The 15,822-nt window shown below is 45.0% G+C and overlaps 1 protein-coding gene across 1 annotated transcript; it reads right to left on the bottom strand.

The window, feature by feature from the left end:
* Positions 1-1,375: 1,375 nt before the first annotated feature.
* On the bottom strand, positions 1,376-14,706 carry TMEM263 (transmembrane protein 263). The gene is made up of 3 exons (XM_036759586.1): positions 14,554-14,706; positions 8,142-8,211; positions 1,376-4,460 (listed from the first exon to the last, which is right to left on the bottom strand). The coding sequence occupies exons 2-3, from the start codon at positions 8,203-8,205 to the stop codon at positions 4,174-4,176; spliced, it is 351 nt and encodes a 116-aa protein (XP_036615481.1). The 5' UTR covers positions 8,206-8,211; positions 14,554-14,706; the 3' UTR covers positions 1,376-4,173.
* Positions 14,707-15,822: the final 1,116 nt, after the last annotated feature.

Below are 15,822 nucleotides of genomic sequence, written 5' to 3'. Positions count from 1 at the left end.
GTCTTTCAAAGAATATTTAGCCCACAAAGTGTGTCTGAATTTTCTTCCTCAACACAAGCATTATAATCATATACCTGGGGTGGGGGTGGAGGGGATTATATGGCCTTGCCAACTCAAAATCTAGGTAAATGGAGGTTTCCTTCCTTTGAAAACAAGACCCTGCTGGGTATGTGCTTATCCAGAAAGGTCCTTTAACCGTGAAACACAAACAACAAACATGCATGTGTCTGGACACTTATGACAAAGAGTGGAAAAGCCATGATCCTTATCCTCAAGGAGCTTATGGTCTAAAAAGGAAGAAAAATTCCTAGGTTAATGTTTCTCATTGAAAGATTATGAGGAAAGAAGTCTGTGCATTCAAAGATAACAATAGTGCTGCACTGGCATCCCTCCTTTGGAAGGAACTTGTATGGACTCTTCTATTCCTGATACACATTCTAGATCATTACATATTATTAAAGTTCTGAAACTCAGATAATTGTTTTAGAAACTTGTTACAGCAGAAAGAAGAGTAATGGCACCTGGCTCTTCCATTCAGTCACCAGACGGAAGCCATCCCTTATATGTGGTTTCACCCAGGCAATGGGAGCCCCTTGAGAACAAGGGTGACCTTGACCTTCTGTGCCTATCCCAATGCTGAGCTCAGTGCTTGCTTGGCATATAATAAGCCTTTAATAGAAATACTTTTCCATCTCATAAAGTGTCAGATATGACCAGCTGAAAGAGAAATAGCTCCAATGGATTTGCCTGTTGGGGAATTATGCCTTCAAAAACAAGGAATAATTTCACCATACTCTTATGTAACTAGACTTCATTTCTGTAGTCAAATGTAATTAAGTGCCATAATAAATGAATGCAAGTGAAAAACTTCCAGGTAGCTCAAGGTGTACCCTGCACAACCCACTGTCTACACCAACAGCCAACAGGTAAACCGATACTTAATTGAACACTATCCCACTCTATGAGTTTCCTCATCTGTTAAAGGAGGGAGCTGAATGAGATGACCTCAGGGCCCCTTTCTGCTCCAAATCTATGATCTGATTCAATGATCTTGACCTTTCTAAACAAACTAGATTAGAAGCTGATGATTCTGATTCAGGGCAGGTATGGGAGGACCCATCCCTCCTTGAGTTGACTCCTGGCCTTCCTAGGCGCAAAGGGGCCTACTTTTCCTGAATGACAGTCTTAGGGACCAAAATATTACTGTTTTCTTACAAATTTTTACCTTCAAACTGGTTATCAGGAGAATGAGAACAGCATCTCCTTAAAACCTTCACTTATACTATTCGAAGCACATCATCCCCAAATTTGCATTGCTTAATGACCCAAAGTTAACAAACTGGCAAAAGCCCAAATCAGAGGAAAAGAGTCTTCCTTAAAAAGCTTTTTTGAAATTCTCTTTATTTTCTTATGTCTTTATGAAACATTTCCTCTTTTGCAGATCGGAGGGCTTTCCTCCTCTATTCATTTGGGTTCTCTTTCCCATCGCCTTGTGTAGAAAACCTTCATTCCATTAGCAGTTACCAAGTCCCTTAATCCCAGATCCATGATGTCAGTGGTGACGACACACCACTTGAACATGATTGTCTCAGTCACTGGGGTGGGTCACACAATTCCACATCTTCATTGTTCCCATGCTCACTCACCAGGCTGGGTTATTTGAGCTATCCAATCACAAACGACAGATGCCTCCAGGGATAATGTCCTTAGTTTCTTGAAATGAGCTCCTCCTGTTTAACAGGTCAAATTGCTAGTCTATGTAAATAAATTGGAATAAAACTTCAAGTATGTAGTTGCAGACATCATCAACTGGCAAGTTCATGCCGACAAAGATGTCTACACTAACTACACCCTTGAACTGTTTACTGGAAGCGCTTCCCCAAAATATATGTCAATGACTTAACACACTTAAAGGTTAGAACATGAACCAAGCTTTACAATATAGTACATAAGACAGGTGGGTAACTTTTCCATAGAAGAAAATTTCAACATTTTTTACTGCAAGAAAATGTTAGAGACAAACACAAATGAAAATAAATATGCAAACAAATCCTAAAATTCTACATGTAAAAGAAATTTAGGTACGAAGCATTGAAGATTATGACTGCGGAAGATAAATTAGGAATGAAATAACTAAGTAAGTAGAAAAGAATTTCCCAAACAGCAGTAAATAAATTCTCCAATATAGGTTTTTTTTAGCCAATCCAAGTGTTCATGTCTATTTTCCAACTGCTTTTCAAACTATGGTGCTTGCAAAGAAAGTTGTAACCAGTGAGTACATCCTAATACTCCACATAGCTAGTTATCATTTAACTCCTGATAGACTGGGCTGAACTCTCTACTTCAGTCATAACAGTGTCTCATATAGAGTTTTCATGTAACATTCTAGATTCACTTAAACTGTGATGGTGTTGATGAAATCAAGCTTAAAAAGAAAAAAAAAGCTTAAGTATGAAGGAACACAATCCTTGAGCTATGTATAGACACACATGAAGGTAAACTACTTCACTGTAAACAAACATTTAACTCCAGATCTTGAAGTGGTTTGGCTCAAGTCCCCTTGGACATCACTTTAACACACTACATGACACCTCCATAAGTAAGCCCAAAGCATGGCTGAGAAGTATAATTTGGACACGTAGGACCAAAGTGCAAAGATTAGAGACAGAACATTAGATTCAAGTGTACAGATAACTGTTAACACTTACCTAGATTGTCATCTCCTTGGATGACATCTAACAGATGGTTTACTTAGTTTGACTGTTTTCATGAAACAGAATTTTGTAAGAACAGTGAATGTTGAAAGTCATTCATTCTTGGGGGACAAAAGAGACTATGATATGTGAAACTAGTATGTGACTAACAATAATATCATTCACTGGCTGAAAATGTAAAAGAAAAGAAATGGAAAGAAAAATGCCAAAAAGCCTCTTTCTGTCTCTAAGGCCTAGAATTTATCTTGTATTCTGTACGTACAGATCTTCTGAAAGGAAGCGTCTATACCCATTTCATGCCGCAGGCTCACCTGGAGAGTCAAAAAGCAGTTCTCAAAAACTTGCTTTTACAATGTCCTTAAAAATCAGTGGCAGTGCTACTGTGATTTAAGCCAGCCTTACAGATTTGTTTTTAATAGGAGTGAAGAATTCTGTATCTAACTTGGTTGCTGCAGCTAATTCTTAAAGAACAACTATAAAAGTTATTCATCACACATATTACACCTCTTAATAAGAAACTCATCCACCATGACTTTCTAAGTGAACAGCTAAGAAATGTATCTTTAGGCACTACAAGGTATACGTTACTCCAGAGATTGTGGAACGTGGGCTTAAATATTGATTTGTCTGCCCTTTTAATTTTTTTTTTTTGGTAAGAGGCAGACAGTTAATAAAAGAGTGGATTTTTATCTGCTGGCAACAAGAAGTGCCTTTACTTAAATACTCCTGAGATTCTTTTCTTAAATGAAAAAAGTCTTAATTTCACTTATGAACTGAAATAGTCAAAAGCTAGGAACTGCCATGATATTTAGGGCATCAGAAAACATGTCCTCTTGTAAGGCATCAATGATTAAATGAACATACTGCATATCTAACAAAGGATAGTTAGCGCTCAGAGATTATCACATAAGAGTTTACTTTTTAACATCTCCAATTCCTATCTTACCAGCTTAAATGAGCAAAATATGCCTCTTAGCCTAAATAAAATACAATTTTTAAAAACTAAGAGACATCCGAAACTATTAGGCACATCAAAGGTACAGTTTATAGAGTTTACAGCTCTCGTAAGGGCCATGAGTCCCCTGGCACACTAGCAGATGGATGGAATGGCAAAGATTTTCCACTAAATGTAATTTTCACATTTTTAACTGAACTGAAAGACCTACAGTAAATATTGAAACATACTATACCTTCAGTTACTACTGAACGAGTGTAACATTTTTCACCAGTTAAAAATCTGGAATCAAAAAGTCTGGTGAACTTTCACAAACTGTGAGAGTCTTGGCATCTTCTCTTTTCAGATGAAAGGAAGTCATCAATACTTCCAATACAGCACTTGAGAAGAGAAACATCCCCAAGAGGTGGCTTTGTGGAGGTCCCCATGCTGGCGGCTCAAAGCCACTGGCCTTGTGGCGCTGTGGAGAGCAAAGCTCATCTTCTCCATCCTTCTCACTCCCTCTCAGTCAGACTTATCTTTCTTTTTTCCTGTTAAGGGCACTTTGTTAACAACAGCAGACCCGACGGCTGTGACACCGCCAGCCACAGCAGATACCCCTCCTTTGACCAACCCTATGCCCATGGAAGGCACTGTAGTAACAGCTGTTTTGGTCACCTCCAGACTCTTCCCTCCAATCCAAGCCACGCCACCAATGGTGGCGCCAACAGCTCCTTTTGTCACATTGAAGATGCCGCCAGTGACACGGGACAACATGCCAGGCTGCTGCTGGGGATGGTCTTTCATTGAACCTAACAAGAGAAAACATGCATAACACCCAAGTTAGTGTCTTTAAAGGGAACTGTACATAACCATTAGGTATCCAAAACACGGGTGTCAGCCCGAAGGTTTGCTGCCATTAAGATCAAAGGTACCTCTCAGGGTACACCAATTAAAATACTCTAGTACTCTGGTAATAAATCATCTTTCAGATCTAGGCTGGATGAGGTGAGAAAGTTACTACATCTTCCTTTCCCTGAATCCCAAAACTTATAAAAGAGAAACTTCTACCAGCAGCCCCTCAAGCTGCCTGGGACTGAGAAATCCGACCCCACAAACATATGGCATATTATACAGTAAGGCCCCGTCCTAGGGGGCTGTTAGTCAGTTTCACCATACATAGATTTAAATACTCAAATTTAAACTGCTAAGTATTAATAGTTTTAAGAGGGTTAATAAAGCTGAATAAAACAATCACATTTTCCATAACTTAGTTATGTTTCCTAGAACCATCTCAATCAGGTCTAAGAGCTAAACACACACACACTCTCTCTCTCTCTCTCTCTCTCTCTCTCTCTCTCTCTCTCTCTCTCTCGTTATGCTCTAGGTCAAGGGTGGGGAATCTGGGGCCTCAAAGACACATGTAGCTCTCTAGGTCCTCAAGTGCAGCCCTTTGACTGAATCCTAGAGGCCACAGGTTCCCTGCCCCTGCTCTAGGTTCCGCTACACTCATTTAATGAACATACAAGATGTTGACAAATTTTGCTCTAATGATGCTCTTTGGCATGCAGGAAGTCAAAGGACAAAAAAAAATGCCGCAGTGATATAAGAAGGCCACTAATTATAACGCTATGACATTGGGACAAAATTCACCAGGCCTCCCCCCACCCCAAACTAACCCTACCTGGGTACAAGTTTCCTCACTTAAAAAAATGAAAAGGCCAGACTAACCTACTAATTGCCTGGCCCACCTGTCTTAAGGTCTGTTGATTCACATGAATCACAATCCATAGTCTTCTTCTAATACAGTCAAATTATTAGCATGTGCCCTGCCCACAAATAAGGGCCTGAAACCTAACAGGGAGTCTTAAAGAAATTAAGTAACCACTTCTCTTCTCTATTGCCTTTATATTTTCAAAGGCTCAGATAAATGTACACTTTCTGTTAGACCACACACTTGTGTGTATATATTCACACACACACACACACACACACATACACACACACACACACAGATATTTAAAGGATATGCAAATGTTTCTCACATGGTTTATCTAAGACAAGATTACATGCTCAAAAGTATAGAGAAAGGTGAATTTTGTAAAAGTTACTGCCTTAATAGAAAGAGATTAATAGAAAAGAAAAAAAAAGGTATGAGAATGTCTTGGGAAAATGATACTATTCAACAGTGAAAAACATTCTGAAAATAATTATTTTCTGGTGTACAATAAGAACAAATTTATCCTGAAGTACCCTCCCGATCTTTTATTAATGAATCTTCCTCACTGCTATGGATAGAAAATCTTCATTCAAACCAACACACATATTAAAACAATTGCTTACAGTCCACCCTACCAAATTTTCTTGTTAGAACTGCTTGATCCATCCCAAGGAAAGATAATACATATTTTACCAGGTCCAGGGAGTGTGCACCAAATTACTCAGCATTGGAATATGTTACTGAAGGAGAGAATGATCTTAGCCAGTTATCTTACAACTAAGACGGGTAATTGGTATTTAGTATTAAGAGAAGAGAGAGTCCCTGTGTAGGTCTCAGGATGGAACAGGGCTCACTACTTGTGATCTACTTTCCACTGAGAATCCCAAACATGGACATTACGAGCATTAGACATAAGGGACTGAAATTAGTTTTCCTAGTCAAACCAGGTCAATGCTGACAACCTCGACATAGTGACTTATAAAAAATCTCCACCATTTCTACATGGATCAGCCCCACTGCACACAATCCTGCTTCCCTCCTTGCCCAGCATGGTCCCTTGGCCAGGGCTCCTATCATCACCTTCTTCCCTTTGCTTTCACAAAGTCTGTCAGTTTCCTGCACCACCATTTGTTTACATTTATTTACACACAAGTTTACTGCACTGCTATTTGTTCAAATCTAATTTTTAAAAAGCTGAAAAATGGAAGGCAAGAGCTGAATCAATGCTTCTCAGTCTATTCCTCTACAAGCAAGTGGAAGGCAGCATGGCACCGGGGTTCAAATCCTGCCAATGCAGCCTACCAGCTGCATAATAAGAGTCACTCTCTGAACCTAGAAAGTACTGGTGCCCACTCCACAGGATTTTTGAGGAACTTGACTGAGATCTGCACCTAGAGCACTTTATAAACCATGCAGCGCTATGTAGATGTCTACTATTATCACTATGAAGCAAGAGCAGCCACGTTGGTCAATCTCATCTCTCTGCTTCTAGGTTTGAAAAAACAACTTTTTCAAAAAGAGACAGCGTGTCACTATGGATGTAGAGCCGGCCACGGAATCAAACGACCTGACTTCAGGTCTTGCCTCTGACACAAACTAAGTGGCCGCGCAACCCAAGGGAAGTTACCAATCTTGGGGAACCCCAGAACAGCGACTGAGGCCCCTTAGAACATGCCACCTGCTCATTTAGCACAGGGAGCTCCCTATATGAAATCACAGGTCCACCTGTTTTTAAAAGCCTGATAAAAGAAAATTGCTCTTTGTCTTTCCACAATCTCATTTCTGCTTCTTACTGAAGGAGTGGATACCAAGGAGCCCTTTAAACAAATTCGCCAAGGCCTCACTCTCCCTCTCTTCTTTCCCCATCTGACGCCTCTTCCAGGAATGAAGAATCTTGGGCTGTCTATCTTAGAATCCCAAGTGGATTATCCAACAGTTAGCATTATCCACAGTATTGCTTCCTTCCATGAAAGAAAAAAGAGTGTAAGAGGGGTATAGCAAAGGTAATACATGTGTAGAATTTATATTTTTAGAGATTATTCTAGGAAGTGAAGGTAAGAATTAGGCTATTAGCTACTTTCAGATGACAGTAAAAGAAAACACTCCATGTTGTACATTTGCATGTGGTCAAAATGTGGTGTTAGATGGTGTTAAAGCCCAAAGGAGCAAATGATGCAGTAGACAACTACCATGAATGAAAGAACCCAAGAAAACCCAAAGGGCATTTCCATAAAGCCTCTTAAATTCTGCTTGCCAGCTGTCTTCTTACTGTCTTCAGTAACTTTCCCTATTCATCTGTGGCACCAGAGAAATCATAGACTCCGGAGACTGTACTGTCACAAGGCACTGTGGATGCACAAGCCCCTAGAACTCAACATATTTTCCTTCTTAAATTAGCTGCACTTTCTTAGCACAAGGTCAAACACATCTTTGGTTACAATGGGATGAAGCAACTAGTTAAGCTACTTTAAAATTTAAAAGCTCAAACACTAATTAGGAGGGTGTTTCCATTCTTAAGGATGATGTGGAGATGGCCGAGGGTTTTCTAAACGTCAGTTCACAAGCAAAGGGCCAGTGATCAACGGGGTCTGCTGTCACAGAACCAGCTTGGCTCCATTCAAAGGGCTGGCCACCCCACCTGGGGACAAGCTATTGGAGACCCAGTGATTCGCTAGGCCATAGACTAAGCCATGAATGGAATAGCCAGGGTCAACCAAGAAAGCACTAAAACCATGGACATCATCTCTCCTGGAAGTTTTGAAGTAATAGTTACCTTCTGGAGGCTCATCAATAAGGTACGAGGGAATTTCTTGTTGGTTTTTGTCCGTCTGATTCATGGTCTCCTAGAAAAGATATACAGTAGGCATTATACTACGATCTTGTATTGTGAAAACAGCTGATATGGAAAGTACATTTCAGAACCAATCAACCGTATCCATTTATGAACCAACACTTTAAGCCACCTACTAGCTAAAACCCACCCATCTCTATTTCTGACTTTAAATTTTGGTGATTATGAAATGTTCTAAATCATATGTAGTGGAACAGTCAATGCTGGAGGGCTTACGCAGAAACAGGAACTAATGCATTGTCGGTGGAGCTGTGAAATCATATGATCATTATGGAAAACAATGTGAAATTATGCCAATAAAATGATTAAAACGTGCACACTCAGATATTCCACTATGCACTCCACTATAATAGAAGGTGCTTGACAATAGAAAGGCTCCGCAAACACCAAAAATTGGCAACATTTTTTGTAAAAGCAAATAACTGGAAACAAAGTAGCAGCCCACTGACACAAGTTGTGGCCCATGAATGTAATGCAATATTACTCTGCTGCTGAAACGATGAGCATGTTCACTACAGACAAAGAAGAATGAGCCAGGCTTGGGAAACAACCCATTTGTGAGCAGCCCACAAAGGCGAGACCAGACCTCCCCTGCTCAATGGCCAACATCAGGCTCCACGGAGGTATGTGTACATGACATCAAGTCTTTTTCAATAGGCTGATTGGTTTTACTGATTTTTTTTTTCAATTGTTATGATCAGTGAACAATGCTTTGACCTGAAGACCAAAACCAGAAGAGACACAATCCCAGCCTTTCTGCACCATCCCTCCTGGTCTAGGAGCCAGACCAGACTCCTAGCCACTCCCCAAGCCCCGAATTAACATAAGCCATCCATCATGCCTACAACAGTCAGGCTCGATTTCCTGCCCTGCCTATCAGAATCCTCTCCTTCTCTAGCTGTCTCCTCCCTCAGGAAGTCTTCCCTGATCCCTCCAGTCGCTAGGTCTCTTTCCCTCCTCAGATTCCTGGGTATTGTTAAGCTTTGACAGCTTCAAACTGCATTAAGACTTCTGGGATACCCTGAACATCTGTACATCCAAACACGTGTTTCTCTGGACTTGAATGTTTTGCACACAACCCTAAGGACCACTGACTTCTGTCTGACTTACAGCTGACACCTCCTCCCTGGGTGGTATGCTCCGTTAGAATGTAAGCTCCTGGAGGGTCCAGACATTCCCAGTTTTCTATGGGTATGTCCAGCACTTAGTATAATGCTTTACGTGGTACTTTTCATTCATGCTTTTCTGTCGAAAGCCATCAAAAACAGCATCTTGCACAAAGCAGGGTAAGTTAGTAAATAAGTGAATTAGTGGGTTTCAAATGAAACAGTGAAAAGACAAGCTGGTTGGGGAAAACTCTGGTGCCTTGTCTAATGAGGTTAATAATTCTCATTTGATCAGCACTATTTCAAAAAGACAATATACCACAACTAAAATGAAAACCATCCTAACATCCCATTTGATAAAGTAAACCTAGAGCCCTTTTCTCACTCCCCCTCTCTTCTGACCCCTGTGCTGCCTCTGACACTGGCAATTACCCTCCATTCTCACGGTCTTGGTGACACACTTCTCTCCTGGTTTTCCTCCTCCATGACACCTCCTCCCCAGCCTCCAGACCACACTCACTGACAGTGGATAACCCCCAAGGTTCTCTCCCAACCCTTTTTCTTCATTCCCTCAGTACCATTTCCCTTGATGGTCTCATCAACATGCCCAGATTCAATTATCAATATGCAAAAGATTCTCAGATCTATTTACCTGGCCTGAATCTACCCTCTGACTGCCAGTCTTGCATCTCAAACTGAATGTCCCATAGACATCTTCAATGTCCCATAGACATCTTCAATGTCCCATAGACATCTTCAACTCATTATGTCCAAAGATGAACTCATTATCTTTCTCTCCCAAACCCTGCTCTCTAAATTTCCTCTTGCTGTCCAGGGCCCCACCACCCTCCTAGTCCCCAGGCTCACAGCCTAGGTACCATCCTGGACTCGTTCTCTCTCACATCCCATCAGACATCTGTTGCAAGAGTCCTGTCGAAACTACCTTTGCCACATCTCTTGGTATCTGCCCCCTTCTCTCTTCTGACAGAGCCCCACCCCACACCCCTAGTGTGGGCCCTCATCACCTGAAGCTTAGACTGCTGCAGGTTGCTCTCCCTGTCTCAAGGCTCTCTCCACTCATAAATCACAGGCTAACCATATCACCTCCCCACCCCCACCCCTCTTCAATAAATCCCAGGGCTCCCTATTGCCTCCAGCATCAATTATCAAATCCTCTGTTTGGCTTTAAAAGCCCTTCATAACTAGGCCCCGTCCTGTGGCTTTCCAGTCTTCTGACCCCTCACTGCCCACTAGTCTGAAAGCCAGTGAATGTGAATGGGCCTCCTTTGCTATCCTTGCCCCAGAGCTCCAGCAACTAGCCAGGGCATTTTCACAGGCAATCTTCCACACCTGGAACACTCCTTCCTCATGCCTGCCTCCTGGCTTCCCTGGCCCCCTTTGAGTCTCAGCTAAAATCTCACCTTCTACAACAAGCCTTTCCCAGCCTTCTCAGTCTTGGTGCCTTCCCTCTGACACCACCCCAATTCATCTCAGTTTATGGAAAAGTTGACACATGTCTCCCCCACTAGAACGTGGGCTCATTGAGAGCAAGGACCTTCTTCTTTGCTTTGTATCTCTAGCACTTATTAGCACAGTCTGAGACAAAGTAAATGCTTAATAAATGCTTGTTGCTTGATTTTGTCTCTCATTTACACAGAAGTCTAGCTAAGTTCAGAAAGGCTCCTCACCAAAGGATGGCCCCCAAGTAATGAGTTTTTTCAGTCCCAATAGTTCCTGAAGATTGTCTAAGGCAGAGGTGTTAAACCTGGGAACTACAAAACTCCCAAGTATGGCAGAAACGGATTAAATGTAATTGGGAAATACTTTACAAAATAAAAATACATGATAGATAATGTTAAGTTGTGGTCTTCTATCTGCTTCTGTTTGAGTTTGACACCACTGATCTAAGGTACAGAGAAACTGCAACTTGTGACAATGGAAACGGTTCCCACACAGAAGAGACAGTGTAACCCTGAGTCAGTGCAGGACCATCTCCTAAAAAATGGACAAGTGATTTCAAGTGCATAGGGAACTCCCACCCATGGCGGTCAGTACCCTCTCAGTGACTTCTAGTCTTCAAGAGTTTCCTCGAAGACTTAGACCTTAAGGGACAAAACACTTACCAGAAAAGGAAGTGGGCTCACCTAATTTCAACACTAGTATCCTCTAAATGTAAAAAGAAATGAGCAGGATCTATGGATGGCCATGGATAAGAATCGAACAGAATGAGAACATATGAATGGGTGGTGAGCAGCACTGGTGGAGAGACTACGCACCTAGATGTCACTGGCTGTATGACTGTAGATATGGATGTTTGATGGAAACGTTTGCAATACGAGACAAAAAAGCATCTGGCAAATCTAATGAGCAAGAAAGAACAGCAACATGCCCTAGGGGGCAATGTATAATAACAGAACTAGGTAAACAAGGGCTCCTTGGGAATTGTCTTTTTTGTTAGGGGTTTTGTCTTGCGGAGTTGTTTTTTCATAGAGAAAAGGATGTTGGTAGAGAACAGTGAAGTCAGTGTTGTTTTGAATTTCTGGAACAAACTTTATCCATCAAATTCATATTAGAAAAGAAACTATCCTTTAGAAAAATAATTATGTATGAAAATAACATAGTGAATCAAAGGAATTTCCCTCCTGGTATTACTTCTCTTCAGAAAAACGAGTATTAGCTAGCAAACACAACAGCAGATACAATTTAAAATCTGTATCAAGTGCAAAGGGCCTAGAAATGGGGACTGCCAGTTTTTCTGTACAAGAAAATATAAAAGGAATTGTCAGTACTAGATTTATAGGCACCTTCACTCAAAAGCGCTGGCCTATTTCACCAAATAACTAAAGAGCTTTCTTTCCCAAAACATTTCTCCAGAGCTTGCGTGCATCCACACCTTCTGAAAGCATATTTGAAAGCACCTAGTTTGTTAAGCCATCTCCGGCTGGCTGTAGATTGCTTTCTGAGGTGGCCCTGCCCCCTAATTCAACAGCAAACAGTGGGTGAGAAGGCAGTCTTAAAATAGCCTGGAGCTAAAAAGTACCAGCCTGGAGATAAGAAAAAGGATATCTGAGTGCGGGGTGTGAGGGGTCAGAAGGAAAGTGGAGAGCATTGCTGTAGAATGGACTGAAACCTGGGACAAGCACCAGGCTGACAATCTACTTTTATAATGTTATCTTTAATCAGTTATTGAGCAAAATTGCAAAGCTCTAAAATCTTCCCGGCATCTTCTTAAAGTATGAAGATGTATCCTAATCATAACTGAGAAGACAAGGTCTGTTGCAAGACTAAGACAGAAAAGCGGATTGTCTGGTCCGCAGTTCTATCCCTCAGACCACACCATGGTGTTTCTTACAAAAAACATGTCAACGTGTATTTTAAATCAATTTGGGTCTGTTTTTTTTTCAAGTATGACACAGCAACGAAAGATTATTTTCATTGGGGACTAACCCACCAGTTTCTATAAAACATCTTCCTAGGGGACGTGGTAACAAATGAAATCAAGGTGGCTCTCACTCTAGAATCCGGGGGTTCCTCCGGCCTCTCCCTCTCTCCCTAAGACCTGGACAAGCCTTTTATTTTTCTCAGGGAAAGGGAGTGACGTGGCAGGAGGTGCAGAAAATGACCCAAGCCTGAGCGTGGCACCTCCTCCTCCACGTTGCCTACCCTCAAATGGGGGTGTCTACAGGAGTCACAAGGATGGGGGCCTCCTCGCTGGGGGGAGGGAGGGTAGGCTTTCTCACACCAGCCAAGGGGAACAGAAGCTACTGGGCCGGGAAATTCTGGAGGGGGAGAAGGGGTCCTGCCGGCATCCCTGGAAAGCATGCACCAGCACCCTCCCCTTTGCCACTCTCCCAGGCAACATTTTTCTCAGGTGTATGAACCCTGCCAGTCCCCGCCCTCCCCCTCAAAGTCTTCAAAGGAAGGAGAGGAAATAAGGGGAGGAAGTGGGGGAGAGGTGTGGGGGCTCGGAGAAAAAGGGGGAGCACAGGAGAAGGAGGATGCCTGGAGAAAGGGGGGCCCAATGGGGAGGAAATCCATGGTGGGGAGAAGGGAGGAAAGAAGGGACCCAGAGAGGGGGAAAACTAAAAAAGAACTAAAAAAAGAGCAATGGGAGAAAGGGGGGACCCACTGAAAGGGAAGTGGGGGATCCAAAGAGAAAGAAATGGGGATATGCTGAGAGTGAAATGGGGGGCCCACAGAGAGGGAAATAAAGACGGGATGGAAAAGATGGACCCAGAGAGAGGGGAAATGGGAGAGAGATAGAGGGAGAAAGAAAATCCATGAATGGGAGAAATGGAGGACTCACAGAGGGTCAATGGAAGGAGAAAGAAGAGACCAGGAAAGAAGAGAAATGGGGGACCTAGGAAAAGAAAATGGAGGTATAAAGAGGGGACACATGGAGAGAAAAATGGAGTACCCTGGAAGGGAAGGAGAGACAGAAAGAAGAAGGGAGTTAGAGGGAGGAGATAAGGGGAGGACCCCAGATGGGGAAAGGGGGGGGGGGGGGAACACCAGGAGAGGGATGGGGACCCCCTGAGAGAAGGACAGGGAGCCCCTAGGAGGGATGGGGACCCAGGGAGAGGAAGAAAGAAGAAGGGGGACAGCAAGGGGCCCCAGAGAAGGAGGGCAAGGGTCCCTCGGGAGGGATAGGGATTCTGTGGGGAAGAGGGAAGGGGGACTCCGGGGGAGGAGGACAGGGGTTCCCCCAGGATGAATGGGGGGAAGGATGGGGAGCCTCGGAGGAGAGATGAGGCCTCCGGGAGTCTGGGGTCCCCCAAGAGAGATGGGAAGAAAAATGGGAACCCTGGGGAAGATGGGGACGCCGGGGGTGAAAGACACAGATCCGCCAGGATAAGGAGAAGAATGGGGACCCCGAGGAGAGAAGGGCAGGGGCCCCCGGGAAGAAGTGAAAGATCCCCCGAGAGGGGTGGGGAGAAGAATGGGGACCCCAGGGGAGCGATGGGGCCCCCCAGGGGAAGAGAACAGAGATCCTCCAGGATGGGGAGAAGAATGGGGACCCCAAGGACAGGAATGGGGTCCCCGAGATGGATGGGGAGAACTGGGACCCCGAGGGAGAAATGGGGACCCCGGGAGAGGAGTGCAGGGGTCCCCCGGAAAGGATGGGGAGAAGAATGGGGAGCTGGGAGTGGATGGGCCCCGAGAGGCAGGGCAGGGGCCCCCTGGGAGGAGCAGGGCCCCTGGGCTGGCTGCCCCCGCTCCACACTCACCGGCGGCCCTGGCCCGGCGGTCGCGGCGCTCGCTGCTCGGCCTGGGGCCGGGGAGGCGGCGGCAGCGGAGTTTGGGCTCCGGGGCTCGGGCTGCGGACGTGGCGCCCGCGCGGCCCGCCCTCCTCCCGGACACACGCTCAGCCTCCCCTCCCCCCGCCCACCCGGCCGCTCGCTCCTCCCAGCGCCGCCGCCGCCGCTCGCTCCCGCGGCAGCTCCGGCGGGGCCGCGCGTGCGCGCGCGCTCCCCGACGCCGCCGGGGGGCGCCACCGTCAGCCGAGCGCCTCTTCTCTGCGCCTGCGCGGCTGCGTACGCGAGCACGCACGCGCGGCCTTCCCTCTCCCTCTCTTCCTCCCTTCCTCCCCTACCCGTCTTTCCCACCTCCACTGCCTGCACTCTGGCTCGCGCCCCAGCCTCCCGGCTGCCACCTTCCCTCCTCCCCGCCGCGCGCCGCCATTGGTGGGGCGCAGCCTCCGTTTGGGGGTTCCGCCCTAGAGCGCGGGCGGCGGGGCTCCGCGGGGAAGGGCGGGGCAGCGTTGCTGGGCAACGGAGGCGCTCGACTAACGGTCTCCGTGGCCGCGTAACGAATCACCCAAAGGTTTGTTCTTCTGCAGGGAGAGGGCGAGGGGGCGGGGCGAACGAGACGCGGGGGGTTCGAATCCCGCTCCCACTTCCGGCCTGGGGGACCCTGGGCAAATCCACCAGCAGTTTTGAACCTCGGTTTCCTCGTCTGTAAAAAGGAAGGGGCCGCATTAGAAGACCTCCGAGGCCCCTAGAGCTCTAGATCTGCGATCCTAGGATGTGGCGCTTCCTAGCTGGGGGCCCCTGGCTGGGTCACTTACCTTCTCTGGGACTCAGTTTCCTCGTCTGTAAAATGGAAGGGGTTGACAAATACGTCTCTCGGAAGGGCTGCTGAGAATCAAGTGGAACCGTGCCTGTGAACTGAGATATAGATAAGACAGAATCATATATATAATATGTTATAGTAATATAATCTAATAACATATAATGTATGCACATCCTTGTTATTCACACCTATACACGTATGTTTATGAACATGCGTGTGCCTGTGAACGTGTGTGCGTGTGTCCATATGGCGGCTTTTCCCTGCAGTCACCCTTCTATAGCGACTCAGTGTTTGCAGAGCGGCCCCGTATTGCACCGGGACCCCCGCAAGGCGGGTCATTATAACGCCCATTGTGCAGATGAAGCAGCAAACTCAGAGAGGCCGATGGCGAGCCAGAATCCCCGTTATTTTACAGATGAGGAAAC

This window comes from Trichosurus vulpecula, chromosome 5, assembly GCF_011100635.1.
Source record: "Trichosurus vulpecula isolate mTriVul1 chromosome 5, mTriVul1.pri, whole genome shotgun sequence".
Lineage (NCBI taxonomy): Eukaryota > Metazoa > Chordata > Mammalia > Diprotodontia > Phalangeridae > Trichosurus > Trichosurus vulpecula.
Note: the sequence above shows the minus strand (reverse complement) of the source record. Positions and strands in the feature narration are given on the sequence as shown.

What these genes read in the sequence shown, in the direction of transcription:
- TMEM263 (XM_036759586.1), bottom strand. Translation starts at nt 8,205, where the DNA reads ATGAATCAGACGGACAAAAACCAACAAGAAATTCCCTCGTACCTTATT. An exon ending in TATTGATGAGCCTCCAGAAG is followed by an intron (nt 4,461 to 8,141) that starts GTAACTATTACT and finishes TTCTCTTGTTAG; the next exon opens with GTTCAATGAAAGACCATCCC.